Consider the following 14,880-nt stretch of genomic DNA (forward strand, 5'->3'; position numbering starts at 1 on the left):
TCTACAAGTCCGGGAGGCGGAGAGCTCTGAGCCGGCTGGGCTGGTGGCCCGTGGGGCGGCCCCTGACTCTCCCTTTTGTGTGATGGAGTCTAGGTGAGGGACAGCAGTCGAGAGCCAGCAGGGTCCTTGTCATTCCTGCGCAAGGCGATGAAGTACGAGGACACGCAGCACATCCTCTGCCACCTAAACATCACCATGCCACCCTGCACCAAGGTGAGCACCCTGCCGGGACTCTCAGCCCAACAGGTGGAGAAAGGCCCTGGGTTCTCCCCCCACACGGGCTGCGGCCCAGCCCTTCCCGCAAAGCTCGGGAACAAACGTCAGGGTGTGAGGGCGACACGCGTGTTCACACTGAGGCCCCGAGCTCCCCAGGTCGCCCCTTCCAGGACGTTGGAAGGTGAGGCCTGACAACCGGGTGGCCAGTGGCTCAAGGTGTCCCAGCCACGTCAGGGCTTTCTTGGAGCCTCTTTTTCCTCTACTTGGTTGTCTTGCCCAGGCCCTCAGAGAAGGGAAGCCTGATGTTTCAGCCCTGCGCTCGCCCAGGGCTCTGAGCTCAGTAGAGGTGTGAGCACCAAGCATCACTGGGAGCAGCCTGGGAGTGCCTGGGAGCAGCTAGTCTCCGCTGCACCGGAGGGGGGGTCTCTTTTGTGGGTGTCGTCCTGTCATTTTCATCATCAGCCTTTCATGCCAGACTAGACAAACAAGGTCACATCCAGACATCCGAGGCTCGTTTTCTCCTTTCTGGCTGAGGACTAGGGAGAACCGACTTCTCTTTCACAGGCGGGTTTCCCACAGCCTTGAACAAGCATCCCGGTGCTTTGCCACAGCGTGCGAAGGCTTGGGCATCAAAAACCGGTCTTTTGAGCAGAAAGGAATCCAAAAAGAAAAACTTTTTTTAAAATTCAAACTCCAGCTCCACCCACTTACTGGCTGAGTTACCTCGGGCGGGTTAGTCCGCCCTCTGGGTCTCAGTTTCCCCCTCCCCGGTGAGATGGGAGGAAAGACGGTACCTACCTCATAGGGGGTTGTGTCCATCAGGCGGGGCCTGGCACGTGGTAAGGGCCGTGTGAGCTTATTCGTAATAATAATAATAAAGTACGTGAGACTCCCTCTCGCCGCCCCCTGCCCACACCTCTACCCTGGGTGTCGAGGTTCCAGGCAGTGCAGCCGCCCATCGTCTGCCAGGCCGGGCGTCCTCCCCGCCTGCACCCACAGCGCCCTCTCCTGGTCTCTCTCCGGCAGGGCAGTGGAGCCGATGACCGGAGGAGGACCCTGACGCCGCTGGCCCTGAGATACAGCATCCTCAGCGAGTCCACACTGGGTACCAACCTCTCTGTGCCTCTCTGTGCTCACTCCCTTCCCGGGGGCGGTGAGGGAGGCAGCGTCCCCTCACCGCGACGGGAGCTCCGAGCTGACACCATTGGCTCAGCCCCTGGCTGGGGTCTCCACTGACCCTCTCAGGCTCAGCCACCAATCGGGTGGACACGGAGCGTGCCCTGAGCGCCCTCTGAGGTCCCTTGCCCACGCCTGTCGGTTCTGTGTCCCGCCAAGGTACTAAATGGAATGCGATGCTTCCCCCAGGTGTCCTCAGCGGCGCAGACCGGGCTGACATGAAGATGGCTATTATATCAGAGCACCTGGGCCTCAGCTGGGCCGGTGAGTGGGGCAATTGGGTCAGAAGAGCGCTTTGCCTGTCTACACCTACCTCTACGCCGCCTCTCCGCTAAAGGGCAGCTGACGAAGGCGTTTCTAACCCTCTTCCCAGCACCGGTGTGCACCTGATCTGGGATTGTCGCCATGGTTTACCAATAGAGGGGGGCTCCCTCCCTCCCCCACTTCTCTCTGGTTTTCCTTTTTAGAAACTCAACTTCGGACATTACAGGAGACCTTAGAGTGGATGCAGGCTGCCCATTTTACAGATGGGGAGGCTGAGATCTAGCTAACTGGGGTGACTTTAGTTGTGCAGTGAGTTAGTGACAGAGCCCTGAAAAGCCAGCAAACCAAGAACACACACACAAGCAAACAAAACCTGTGCGTCCCGGCTGCCTGCCCACCGCTCCCTGCACCGTACACGTCGCCGTTCCTACAGGCTGGCGTTGCTGAGGGAAGGGAGGGAGGAAGGACAAGTCTGGACGTTTGTCATTTGTCATCTCTGGCCATAGCTGAAGTCATACACAAGTCCCGTCCACCGTGAGGGGAGACGTGACTCAACTGACGCAGTGACAGCTCAGGCTGCGTTTTACTCAGGCGCAGGCCCTGTGCCTTAATCCCCACTTTCCTGTGAGATTTTGTATGAACAGACCCCCCTCACTCAGCCACCTGCAGAGAGGGCTTCAGACAAGCTCAGAAACCTTAGCAGTAACTTCTTGCAAGGCGGCGTGACGGAGCTCACAACAGAAGTTCAGAGACTCTTCCTTCTTTAAGCCAAAAAAGCACATCTGCTGCTGCTTCTTGGTTTTGTGTGTGTTTGTGTGTGTGGTTTGTATGTGGTGTGTGTGAGAGACGTGTGTGTGGCTTGTGTGTTGTGTGTGGGTGTGCGTATGTGATGCGTGTGGTATGTGGGGTGTGTGTGTGTATGTGTGGTGTGTGTGTGTGTGGAGGGGGTACGTGCATATGCTGATTCTCACCATCACTTTCCCCTCCGGTCTTCCTCATCCTTGAAATGAGACTCCGATTCTGTTCTCTCATCTAAAGCACCTGAGAGAAATAACAATAAAAATCACGGGAGGGGAAGAGCTAGCATTCTGTGTTATTACCTTGCATTTAGATGGGAAACTGTATTTTCATTTTAAATGTGAATAACGCCTTTCCGGGAAGAAACGTAAACACAATAATGCATTTCCATTATAACTGCTTCTCCCGGGAAAGGCAGTGGCATGCAGTGCAGCACCGACAGCACCGAGGGAGTCAGTGGGTCCGTCCCTCTCCCGCTGTGGCCCCAGCCTGTCCTGTGACCTTGGATAAGTGGCTCAGTCTCATTCATTCAATACCTATTTACTCTCCTGGGCACCTGCCTCCTCCGGGCTCGTTCCCTGGGGATACAACAGTGTAAGTGTCAGCATTTCACTAGGTATTCCTTGGGAAGAAAGAATACCGAATCCAGAGGGAGACTGTTCATTATCTCCTGGTCCCTGCCGGGCGCCCCACTCCACGCGCGGGCTCGGGGGCCGGGGCTGGGCTCTGGCTGGTGGGCTCACACCCGGTCTTGGTTCTTTGTGTGCAGAGCTGGCCCGCGAGCTGCAGTTCAGCGTGGATGACATCAACAGGATCCGCGTGGAGAACCCCAACTCCTTGCTGGAGCAGAGTGTGGCCTTGTTGAACCTATGGGTCATCCGTGAAGGCCAGGATGCAAAGAGTCAGTACCGATGGGCTGGGGAGCCTTCTCTCCCCAAAGCCTGTGCCAGGACCTCTTCTCACCAAGTAGTTCTCCCTCCAAATTCCCTGGGTGGTGGTGGCCTTTGGAACCAATCTCTTCTGCACACTCTGTCTCACACATACATACACGCACACTCACGCACACATGCACCTCTCAGGATCCCTGGTCTTCTGGGCAAGCCTGCCGGGAGGGGATTTCGGAGAATCTTGGCCGTGATCTCTTCCCATCCTCAGAATGAGTTCACAAGCGCACCAGGACCCCTAGAAGACGGCATCTGTGTAGGGTGTGTGGCTTCCGGTTGAATTTCTCAAACAGATGAGGATTGGCCCCTCGGGACAGAGCCCAGTGAGGAGTCAGCCCCTCCTCCACCCCATTCCCGAGTACAAAGCAGTAAGAGGAAATTGAGTGTTTACGTTTGCGTGGCAAATCAACTGGCAAGGACCAAGGATTTCCAGAAGACAGAATCCAATCATTCTCACTCATCTTCTTGTAGCATTCCTCTTAGGTGACAAAAAACACTTCCCATGCCTTGAAATTCGCCACTGTTAGGGTCTGGAAAAGATCTGTTAAAGGCTAACAAAACACAGGCCTACCTCACTTTATGGTGCTTCGCAGATATTGTGTTTTTTTCCCCAAATTCAGCAGGTCTGTTCCAACAGCATTTGCTCACTTCGTGTCTGTCACATTTGGGTAATTCTCTCAATATTTCAAAATTTCTCATTATGATTGCATTTGTTACGCTGATGTGTTATCAGTGATCCTTATGTGACTATTCACTGCAGGCTCAGAGGACAGTTAGCGTTTTTTAGCCATAAAATATTTTAAGGGTAAGGTAGATGCCTTGTCTTTCTAGACAGAATGCTACTGCACACTTAATACACTAGAGTGTAGTGTAAACATAACTTTTATATGCACTGGGAAAACGACGACATTCGTGTTCTCGCTTTACCGCGATTTTCGCTTTATTGCGTGGGCCGGACGGGAACCACCCCCAGATCTGCCGTCTTCTCCGAAGAGGTAGTTTGCTTTGACTTTGACAAAAGCGGGGGCCTGCAATCCCCCTCCTCGCAGTCTCCCCCCCACCCCACCAGAGTTCAGAGCCGGGCGTCCCGCGCGCCCTGCGATGGGTAGCGGTCCCCCCAGCGCCCTCCTTCCTCCCCTCTGCCCGCAGTGGAGAACCTGTACGCGGCCCTGCGGCACATCGACCGCGGCGAGATCGTGAACATGCTGGAGGGCTCGGGCAGGCAGGGCCGCAACCTGAAGCCCGACCGCCGGCCCGCGGACCGGGACTACTCGGCGTCCCCCTCCCAGATGAATGGTGAGTGTCTCCTGGACGAAGGGGCCGAGCCGCCGCCTCCTGACCCTCCCTGGAACCTTCTCTCCCGGTGACCGGAGGTCAGTCTCTCTCTGGACGGGCAGTGGTGAACACAGCGGTGGTGGTGGGGCGCCCGGGGCCCGGGCAGGACGGGAGGAGCCGAGGCCCCGCTCAGCGGCCCCGCGTGCCGCACGCCCCCCCCGCCCCAGCTCTGCGCATGCGCGGACCCATCGGCGACCCAGTCGGCGGGGAAACGCAAGGGCGCTAAGTTCTGGCGCAGGTCCCGTGGGGACCAGCTAGGGGGCGTCCTGAAGCCCTATTGCGGCCCCTTCTCTGAGACTAAGCGGGCTCTTTTCTTCAGCCCGGTCTCTGCTTTTCTCTCCCTTTTTTCTCGCCCCATCTCTTTCCCCTGACTCGTTTTGATGTGGTTCTGCAGGCCAAGAAGCCCCCATGTGACCGGGCCCCGGGGGGCCCTGCCCTTTGCCCCCAGCACCCACGCCTGCGGCCTTTGAGGACACCTTCCTTTTAGCGGGGGAAGCGGCCGAGTGAGGAGCAGGGCCAGGACCCCCACTGCCCCTCCATTTCTGTCGCTGACCAGGGCCTCCCCTGCGGCGGGAGCTGGGAGGCTGGCTTCTATCCCTTGTTTGCTCCTGACTCCACTGCTGAGTCATCAGCCTCTTCTCTAAAATCAGCAAGTTGGCATTAGAGACCTGAGGCTCCTCACAGGCCTTGAAAAGCAATATGGTTCTGTGAACCGGCTCCCATGAGGCCGGCACGTGCCCCATCCCGCAGCTGCGTCGCTGTCCTCCCCCAGCTCCTAGGTCACCAGGCTTCCCGGCCACGCGCACGTGCGCGCGCCGTGTGGGCCCCCGTGGCGGGGGCTTGTGAGTGGAGGGTGGGGACAGGGGCCCTGCTCAGGGGGATGCCGCGCCCCTGACACGGGTGACTCTCCCACATCCTGTGTCTCCTGAAACATGCCGTCCAGGGCCCCTGGGCACAGGGCTCATCTGTTGACCGCGTCCTGTGGCCTTTCTCTTCTGCCTCTGACCTCACCTGGCCTGCAAGTCCGCTCTCTCCCCCACTGCCTGTCTCCACTGTCTCACCTGGGCCAGGTGTTCAGGGGCCCTCAGCCTCCACTGATGCATGTCACCAAGGGCCCCCGGCCTGATGCTGGGGCGTCCTCGCTGCCTGCTGGGGCCTGTGTGCCCTTGGGGCTGTTCCCATGGAGGAGGCTTGCCCCCTCAGACCCAGCGTTGAGGGCTCCCAGGCTGGCCCTCTCCCCGCTCTTGAGGGACCAGCTGGACACAGCAGGGACTGCTAAGTGACCAACTCCCTTTCACGAGGACCGAGGGAAGGGACTGAGTGCTGCAAACTGGGGGAAATCAAGTGACAGAACACTTCTCCCTTTTTTATGTGATAACCAGTGACTTGGTTGGGTTTCTTAACATCCCCAGAGCTGTTTCAATCAAGTCAACTCAAGTTTTGGGGGTTTTGTGCCCCAATTCTATGGACACCAGGCCCATAAAATTACATGAGTATAAACAAGGCAGTTACAACAATTAAAAATCTGTCAAGAGGCTAGATTCCATGTCAAGTGTTCTTATCACAATAAAAAAAACTGTTTAAAAGGGCAGTTACGGACCCAGGTATTTATGAATGTCTCTGCTGGCCTCAGGATTCCAGTTGGGCCTGGGGACTCTCATCTAACGCCTGAGCAGAGTTCGAGCCCCTGTGGGCCTGGGTCCTGTGCTCCGTGACTGTGGAAAGGCTGTGCAGTTGGTCAGCTCATTTGGCAAATATTTTCTGAACACCTGCCACATGCCAGGGGCTGTTCTAAGCAGGGTAGATAAGTCAGTTCTCAAACAGATAGAAAAAAAAAAAAAAGAAAGAAAGAAAAAGAAAAGTCCCAAACTCTGCCTTCACGGAGCTTACCTTTTGTGTAGAGAGGCAAACAAAAATATAATATGTAAGTGAATTGTATAATGCGCTAGCAAGTAGACGGTGGGAAAAAACAGACTCAAGCAAGGGGGATCAGAGTGCTGGGCTTGGGGGATTAAATAGTGAGGTGGGAGTGGGTAGCATCTGAACAAAGGCTGGAGGGAGAGGAGGGAGTGGGTGTGCAAACTCGGGAGAGAGCACCCAGACAAGCATCCCGGGCAGTGGCCCTGAGCGGGCGTGCCCGGAGCATCCACAGAACAGAGAGGGGCCAGAGGGGAGGAAGAGAGGGCAAGGGCAGCAGGAGGCCAGTCCTCCAGGCCATCCTGACGACACTGGTTTTACTGGGAGAGTGAGGGAGAGCCGCTGTAGGTTTGGGGCAGAGGGGTCACGAGATCTAACGAGTTTACAAGGGATCCTCCCCTGCTTTGGTTGCAGACGTCACACTCTGAATGCTTCTGTGCTTCCTGGCTGCTCTGTCGCCTGTCAGCCCTTCTGAACCCCCTCGTCCAGCAGGTGTCCCGGCAAACGCAGGCCGTGTGCCCTGTGTGCACGCTCCCCCAGGCCGGAGCAGACACTCAGAAACAGACGCCCGCTTGGTCCATCCTGCCTTTCTGGGCACCAGAGCTGGCTTCTGTGTATTTTTCCTGCCTTCTTTGCAGTCCCAGGAAGACCATCCCACGTGTGGGTGCCCTTCTGGCCGGGAGACGAGCAGGAGGGATCAGAGGTGGAAGGACGGGGGGACAGCAGCCTCCTGCGCTTCCTCTGGCTTTCTGTCCTGGGCCGGCCCAGGCCTCTGCGCCGATGGCCATGGCGGTACCTTGCCTCCTCTGTGCTTCACCTCGTTCTCTGCTCACCTCAGCCTCCCTGTGGGCACTCGGGGCAGTGATTCGTTGCTCTGTGGTGTCAGGAAGATAGGAACCTGAGGTCTCTTGTCCTTCCTGGCTCTTCTTGCTGTGTTTGCCTGGACTGGCCAGAGCAGAAGGGGCTTTAAGTCAAAAAGCCAGTTTGCTTCTCTTGCACAGGAAGGAACTACCCCAGGCCCTTGGAACAAACATGAAAAGAAGGATTGCCCGTGGAGCAAAAAAAAAGCATGTTCCTAAAAATAAAACAGATTTCTCATGTCAAAGGAAAAAATGGACATCTCACATCCTGTTTGGTCAACTCCATTGGGTTTGATGAGTTGGACACAATGTCTACTTGGAAATACAATATGTCTCATTTCTACGGACTCAGTGAACACAGCTAGTGAAGTGCGGCTCCTGCCTGAGTTAGGGTTGTCTGTCCACCCTCGTCTGGTTTGCTGCTGACATCAAACTAGTGGGGGCAGCGTTAGGCCTAGGTTAACAGAGACCCAGTGTGACAGCCCAGATGAGGGGAGGCTGGGGGGCAGGCCACTGCTGGACGGTTCTGCTCCAAAGCTGTGTGTTTGGTTGCCTGTTACCTGGTTTCCCCAAAAGGCAACCCCAGAGGGGAGAGCTCTAGACTGAGGGATGGGCTGGTGACCCAGGTATAGGCAGGGCCACGTGAGACTGCCAGAGAGACAGGCACTTCTGGAGCTCAACCCAGGGGACTCAGCAAACCTTCCTGTGCTGTGGTCCACCCCAGACCGTGTGAGATGGTCCTCGCTGAGCATGGCTCCTGTCAGCAGTAATCCCCACTCCACTGAGCATGGACACCTACAGCCCCAGATCCACGCTTGCGGGGGTGAGAGTGGGGTCAGCGGGGTCTTCTGGAGACTGAGAGGGAGCAGGGGGCATAGCCCTTAAACACTGCGACCAGGGGAGGGCCTCCAGGACAAAACACAAGGCAGAAAGAAGTCCTGGGGGAGGGTTGCACAAGTTCTCTTCATGGACACATTTTTGCTTGGGTGAAATTCCATTCACATGAACCCCAGGAAGTTTCAACGTGGAAAAGTCACCAAGAATGAGCCTCGGGTGTTCTGTGACCAGCAGAGTTACCCTCTCCCAGCCTTTGTGAAGTCTTACTGAGATTCCCAGGAGTGAACATGTTTATCCGGCCGTATCTGAGGGATACTGTCTGAGATGCATTCCACTTCTGGCCAAGATGAGGCAACAGGGACTGAATATACGCTCCTGCTTGAAACAAGCAAAAAATGGACAAATTATATGAAACAACGGTTTTCGAGACATTGGACATCAGGCAGCAAAGGACAGTGACCTATGAGACATGGAAAATAAATGAGGTGAACCCTACAGTTGCCTAGATCACTGCCTCGAAAGAGTTTCTAAGTCATGGCAGAAGGAGGAGAAATCCAATAAGACTCCCTGGTTAAGGAGAAGTCGCTGGGAGTCCAAGGAGACCAGGGCAGCTAGAGTTCCCTAGAGAGACAGCTGCACAGAGAGAGAGCTCTGCAGACCTCCAGAAGGTCCCCCGCAAGTTTTGGTTGAACATTAATCATCTATTCCCGATAGTCAGACTGATCGTTCACAGACACTGCATGGGGAACACAGAATGGTCCTGTCTCAGACATGGAGAGTGATTAGCCCTAGGTTGATCAATGCTCCTACCTAATAAACCTTGAAAGCAAAACTCAAAAGGATCAAACTGTTTCCAAGGAACTCAACTACATAACGGAACAAAGTTCATGAATTGTTACAGGGATACAAAAATACCCAGCACCCAACTAGATAAAAGTCACAACATCCAATTAAAGATAACCAGACATACATAAAAAGAGGCAGGGAAACACAACCCATAATAAGGAGAAAAATCAATCAACTGAAACTGATGCAGATATTAGAATTAGCAGACAAGAATGGTAAAACAGTTAATAACTATTTCAGATGTTTAAAAAGCGTAGTAGAGACTTGGAAGTTGTTTTTTTTTTTTTTTTTTGACTGCGTTGGGTCTTTGTTGCTGTGCGTGGGCCTTCTCTAGTTGCAGCGAGCGGGGGCTACTCTTTGTTGCAGTGCGCAGGCTTCTCATTGTGGTGGCTTCTCTTGTTGTGGAGTACGGGGTCTAGGCTCGCGGGCTTCAGTAGTTGTGACACGTGAGCTCAGTAGTTGTGGCTCACAGGCTCTAGAGCGCAAGCTCTGTAGCTGTGGCACATGGGCTTAGTTGCTCCGTGGCATATGGGATCCTCCCAGACCAGGGCTCAAACCCATGTCCCCTGCATTGGCAGGCGGATTCTTAACTATTGTGCCACCAGGGAAGCCCTGGAAGATATTTTTTAAAGACCCAAACCAATCTCCTAGAGATGAAACTATAAGGTGTAGGATGAATGAAGTACACTGAATGGGATTAGACATTACAGAAGAAGGGAACTTGGCAACATAGCAACAGAAACTCCAAAATGAAACACAGGAAGAAAAAAAAAAAAGCATCAGTGAGCTGTTGGGAAATCAAGTGACCTAATATTTGTGAAATTAGAGTTTCCAGCAGAGAAGGGGGCTGAAAATGTATTTGAAGAATTAATGGCCCAGAATTTTACAATTTGACAAAAACTGTAAATACACAGATCCAAGGAGTTCAGTTAACCGCATGAAGCATGGAAGCTACTATGCCAAGGCACATTTTAAACAAATTAGTCAGAACCGGTGACAGAGAAGGTTTAAAAGTAGCCAGAGGCAAAAAGCAAGACCTGTTACATACAAGGGGATAAAGATAAGGATTACATAAGATTTCTCATAGGAACAATGGAAGTAAGACAGTGGAACCATATCTTTAAAGTAGAACACATCTTGAAAGAAACACATCTCTAAAGTAACCTAGACTTCTATACCCAGCAAAAATAACTTCCAAAAACGAAGGCAAATAAAGACTTTTCCATACACACAGAACCTGAAAATTCATCACCAGGAGGTGCCTGCTAGAAGAAAAGTTTAAAAATAAAATCCTTCAGGCCAAAGAAAAACAATACCATACAGAAATACAGATCTACGTGAAGGAATGAACTGCCAAAAATGTTAACTATAAGAATAAATACATAATTTTCTTGTTATTTAAATCTCTTTAAAAGATAACTTTTAAACAAAAATAACAATATAATGTTGGGTTTATAGCATGTATAAAAGTAAAATATATTACAACAATGGTACAAAAGTCAAAAAATTTGAGAGAGAAATATGGAAGTATATTATTGTAAGATTCTTATACTATATGCCAAGCATTATATAACATCACTTAAAAGTAGACTGTGATAGTTTAGGATGTATACTAAAAGCCCTAAAGCAACTACTAAAATAATCAAAGAATTATAGCTAATAAGCAATCAAAATAGATAAAATGGAAAATTTCAATTAATCCAAAAGAGGAAAAAGAAAACAGATGGGACGAAAGTAGAAATTAGCAAATGACAGGTTTAAACCTAACCATATTAATAATCTCATTAAATGTAAATGACCTAAGTAACCCACATTAAAAGGCAGAGATAGGGACTTCCCTGGTGGCACAGTGGTTAAGATCCTCCTGCCAATGCAGGGGACACGGGTTCGATCTGTGGTCCGGGAAGATCCCACATGCCACGGAGCAACTAAGCCCATGAACCACAACTACTGAGCCCACGTGCCACAACTACTGAAGCCCGTGCACCTAGAGCCCACGCTCCATAGCAAGAGAAGCCACCGCGATGAGAAGCCCGCGCAAAGCAACAAAGAGTAGCCCCCACTCACTTCAACTAGAGAAAGCCTGAGCACAGCAACGAAGACCCAAATGCAGCCAAAATTAATTAATTAATTAATTAATTAATTAAAGAAAAAAGGCAGAGATAGACTGGATATAAAGGTCAATTTCAAATATATACTGCCTATAAGTAATGCCTTTCGAATATAAAAACACAAATTCCTTCAAAGCAAAAAGATGAGTAAATATAAACTGTGTTAACACTAATCAAAAGAAAACTGAAGTGGCTATATTAATATCAGACAAGTAGATTTCAGAACAAATAATATTACCAGGGATAAAGAAAATAATTTCATAATAATAAGTAGTTCATCAAGAGGGCATCACAATCTTTAAATGTTTATGCACCAGTAATATAGCTATAAATATATGAAACCAAAACAGAAAAGCACAATGAGAAATAGACAAAACCACAGTTACAGTGGGAGATTTCAATACCCCATCTTGATAACTGATAGAGCAAGTAGAAAAATGAGTAACCCTATAGAAGACTTGACAACACTGTCATTCGTCTTGACCTAACTGACATTAGGAATTGGAATGGGTAGAACATTCCACCCAATAACAACAGAACACACATTCTTTTCAGTTGCTCCTAGAACAAACCCATATAGACCATGTTATAGACTATACAGTAAGTCTCAATAAATATAAAAGAATTCAAGTCATTCAAAGTATGTTCTCTGACCACAGTGAAATTAAATTACAAGTCAATAACTGAAAGCTACATGGGAAATCTCAAACATATGGAAACTAAATCATACACTTCCAAATAACCCATGGGTCAAAGAAGAGAGCAAAAGGGAAATTAGAAAGTATTTTGAATCAAGATATCAAAATGTATGGTATGCCAGTAAAGCAGTATTAGGGAGAAATTTATAGCACTAAAGGTCCACATTAAAAAAGAGAAAAGTTCTCAAGTCAGTGACCTCAGCTTTATACTATCGTAAGATATTGGAAAAAGAAGAGCAAATTAAACCCAAAGTAAGCAGAAGGGAGATAATAATAAAGATCAGAGTGGAAATCAATGAAGTTGAAAACAGAAAACACTAGGGAAAATCAATAAAACCAAAAGCTGGTTCTTTGAAATGATCAATAAATTGATAAGCATCCAGCCAGACTGAGAGAGGCAACATCACTAAAGACTGAAGAAAACTGTAATTCCAAAAGATACATGCACCCCAATGTTCATTGCAGCACTATTCACAATAGCCAAGACATGGAAGCAACCTAAGCGTGCATCAACAGATGAATGGATAAGGAAGATGTGGTACATATATACAATGGAATATTAGTCAGCCATAAAAAAATGAAATAATGCCATTGCAGCAACATGGATGGACCTAGAGATTATCATACTAAGTGAAGTAAGTCAGAAAGAGAAAGACAGGGGGCTTCCTTGGTGGCACATTGGTTAAGAATCCACCTGCCAATGCAGGGGACACGGGTTCGAGCCCAGGTCCGGGAAGATTCCACATGCTGTGGAGCAACGAAGCCCATGCACCACAACTACTGAGCCTGTGCTCTAGAGCCTGCGAGCCACAACTACTGAGCCCGCGCCACAACTGCTGAAACCCACGTGCCTAGAGCCCATGCTCTGCAACAAGAGAAGCCACTGCAATGAGGAGCCCACGCACGGCGATGGAGAGTAGCCCCCACTCACCACAACTAGAGAAAGCCCGCGCACAGCAATGAAGATCCAGTGCAGCCAATAAATAAATAAATAAATTTATTTATTTATTTTAAAAAAGAAAGAGAAAGACAGATACCATATGATATGACTTATATGCGGAATCTAAAATATGACACAAATGAACGTATCTATGAAACAGAAACAGATTCACAGACATAGAGAACAGACTTGTGGTTGCCAAGGGGGAGGGAGGATGGGGGAAGGGTGGATGGGAGGCTGGGATTAGTAGATGCAAACTATTATGTACAGAATGGATAAACAACAAGGTCCTAGTGTATAGCACAGGGAACTATATTCAATATCCTGTGATAAACCATGATAGAAAAAAACTATGAAAAAGAATGCATGTTTATGTATAACTGAATCACTTTGCTGTACAGTAGAAATTAACACGACATTGTAAATCAACTATACTTCAATAAAATAAATTTTTTAAAAAACCAATATTCCCACCAAGAAAACTCCAAGCCCAGAGGACTTAAGTGGTGAATGCTACCAGACATTTAAGGAAGAAATAACTCATTAAGAAAACTGTAAAGGACATAATACTTCCCAACTCATTCTATGAGGCCAGCGTTACATTTTTGGTCAAAAAAAAAGCCATTACAGGAAAACTACAGACCAACATCCTTCATGAATACTCATGCAAAAAAATCTAAACTAAATTTTAGCAAATCAAGTCCAACACTATATAAAAGGATAGTGCATCATGACCAAGTGAGGTTTATCGAAGGAATGCAAAATGGTTGAATATTCTAAAATAAATCAGTATCTGGTTCTGCATGTAAGGAGCTTGGATGTCACCACTCCATGCTAACAACAAATAAAAAGCTACACGGTTTGAAAAATCAGTAACTCTTCTAGGGTCTGTAAAAGAAGTGAGGACTTAGGTCAAATCGCTGTCCCCGAAATTGGAGAGTCTGATAGCAGAGCCCTAAAAGGCACCTACAAAAAACCTGAAGCTAGCATTACACTTAATGTTGAAAGACTGAGTGCTTTCCCTCTAAGTGCAGTAACAAGCCAATGATGTCTGCTCCCCCGGCTTCTGTTCAAGCTTGTCCTAAAGGTGCTGCCCGTACAATAAGGCAAGTAAGAGAAATAAAAGGCAGCCAGATTGGAGAGGAAGAAGTAAACTGTCTTTGTTCACAGACAACATGATATATATAAAAATCCAATGGAATCTAACAAATGAGTTTGGTAAGGTTGCAGGATACAGTTTCAGTATATTAAGAAATCAATTGAATTCTATATACTAGGAATGAACAAGTGGAAATTGAAATTGAAAAAAGAATACCCTTTATGATAGCACTGAAAAAAATTGAAACACTTGGAGCTGAATCTGATAAAAGATGTGAAAGACACACATTGAAAACTACAAAATGTTGCCCAGAGGAATTTAAAAAGACCTAAATAAATGTAGAGATACACCCGTGTTCATGGGTCAGAAGACTCGATACTTTGTCAGTTCTCCCTGAAACAATCTATATATCTGATGCAACCCCAGTCAAAATCCCAGTAGGCTTTTCTGTGGAAAGTGACAAAGTGGTTCTAAAATTCATATGGAAAAGACCTAGAACATCCAAAACAGCTTTGAAAAAGAACAAAGTTGGAGGACTTACACTGACTTCAAAATTTATTACAAAGCTACAGTGATCAATATGGAGTGGTATTGCCATAAAGACAGATAAGTCAGTGGAACACAATAGAATCCAGAAATAATAAAACCACACATATAGGAACAACTGATCTTCAGCAAAGGTGCAAAGGCAATTCAGTGAATAATCTTTACAATATGTGTGCTGGAACACTTGAATATTCATATGCAGAAATGAACTGGGATTCACACCTTACATCACATACAAAAATTACCTCAAAATGGATCATAGATTAAATGTAAAACCTGTGACTATAAAAATT

The 14,880-nt window shown here is 48.8% G+C and overlaps 1 protein-coding gene across 3 annotated transcripts in view; it reads left to right on the forward strand.

Moving 5' to 3' along the window:
- The window catches only part of ANK1 (ankyrin 1), a gene marked incomplete at both ends in the record, with an annotated part of 213,360 nt that overhangs the window by 179,717 nt on the left and 18,763 nt on the right, over window positions 1-14,880 (forward strand). For all 3 annotated transcript variants that reach the window (XM_079726759.1, XM_079726757.1, XM_079726758.1), the window contains 5 exons: window positions 94-213; window positions 1,243-1,321; window positions 1,582-1,656; window positions 3,224-3,355; window positions 4,548-4,694. In XM_079726759.1, the coding sequence (XP_079582885.1) occupies window positions 94-213; window positions 1,243-1,321; window positions 1,582-1,656; window positions 3,224-3,355; window positions 4,548-4,694 (553 nt within the window). The remainder of the gene's footprint in view (window positions 1-93; window positions 214-1,242; window positions 1,322-1,581; window positions 1,657-3,223; window positions 3,356-4,547; window positions 4,695-14,880) is intronic.

The sequence above is a fragment of the Hyperoodon ampullatus genome, assembly GCF_949752795.1.
Source record: "Hyperoodon ampullatus genome assembly, chromosome: 20".
NCBI classification, from domain to species: domain Eukaryota; kingdom Metazoa; phylum Chordata; class Mammalia; order Artiodactyla; family Ziphiidae; genus Hyperoodon; species Hyperoodon ampullatus.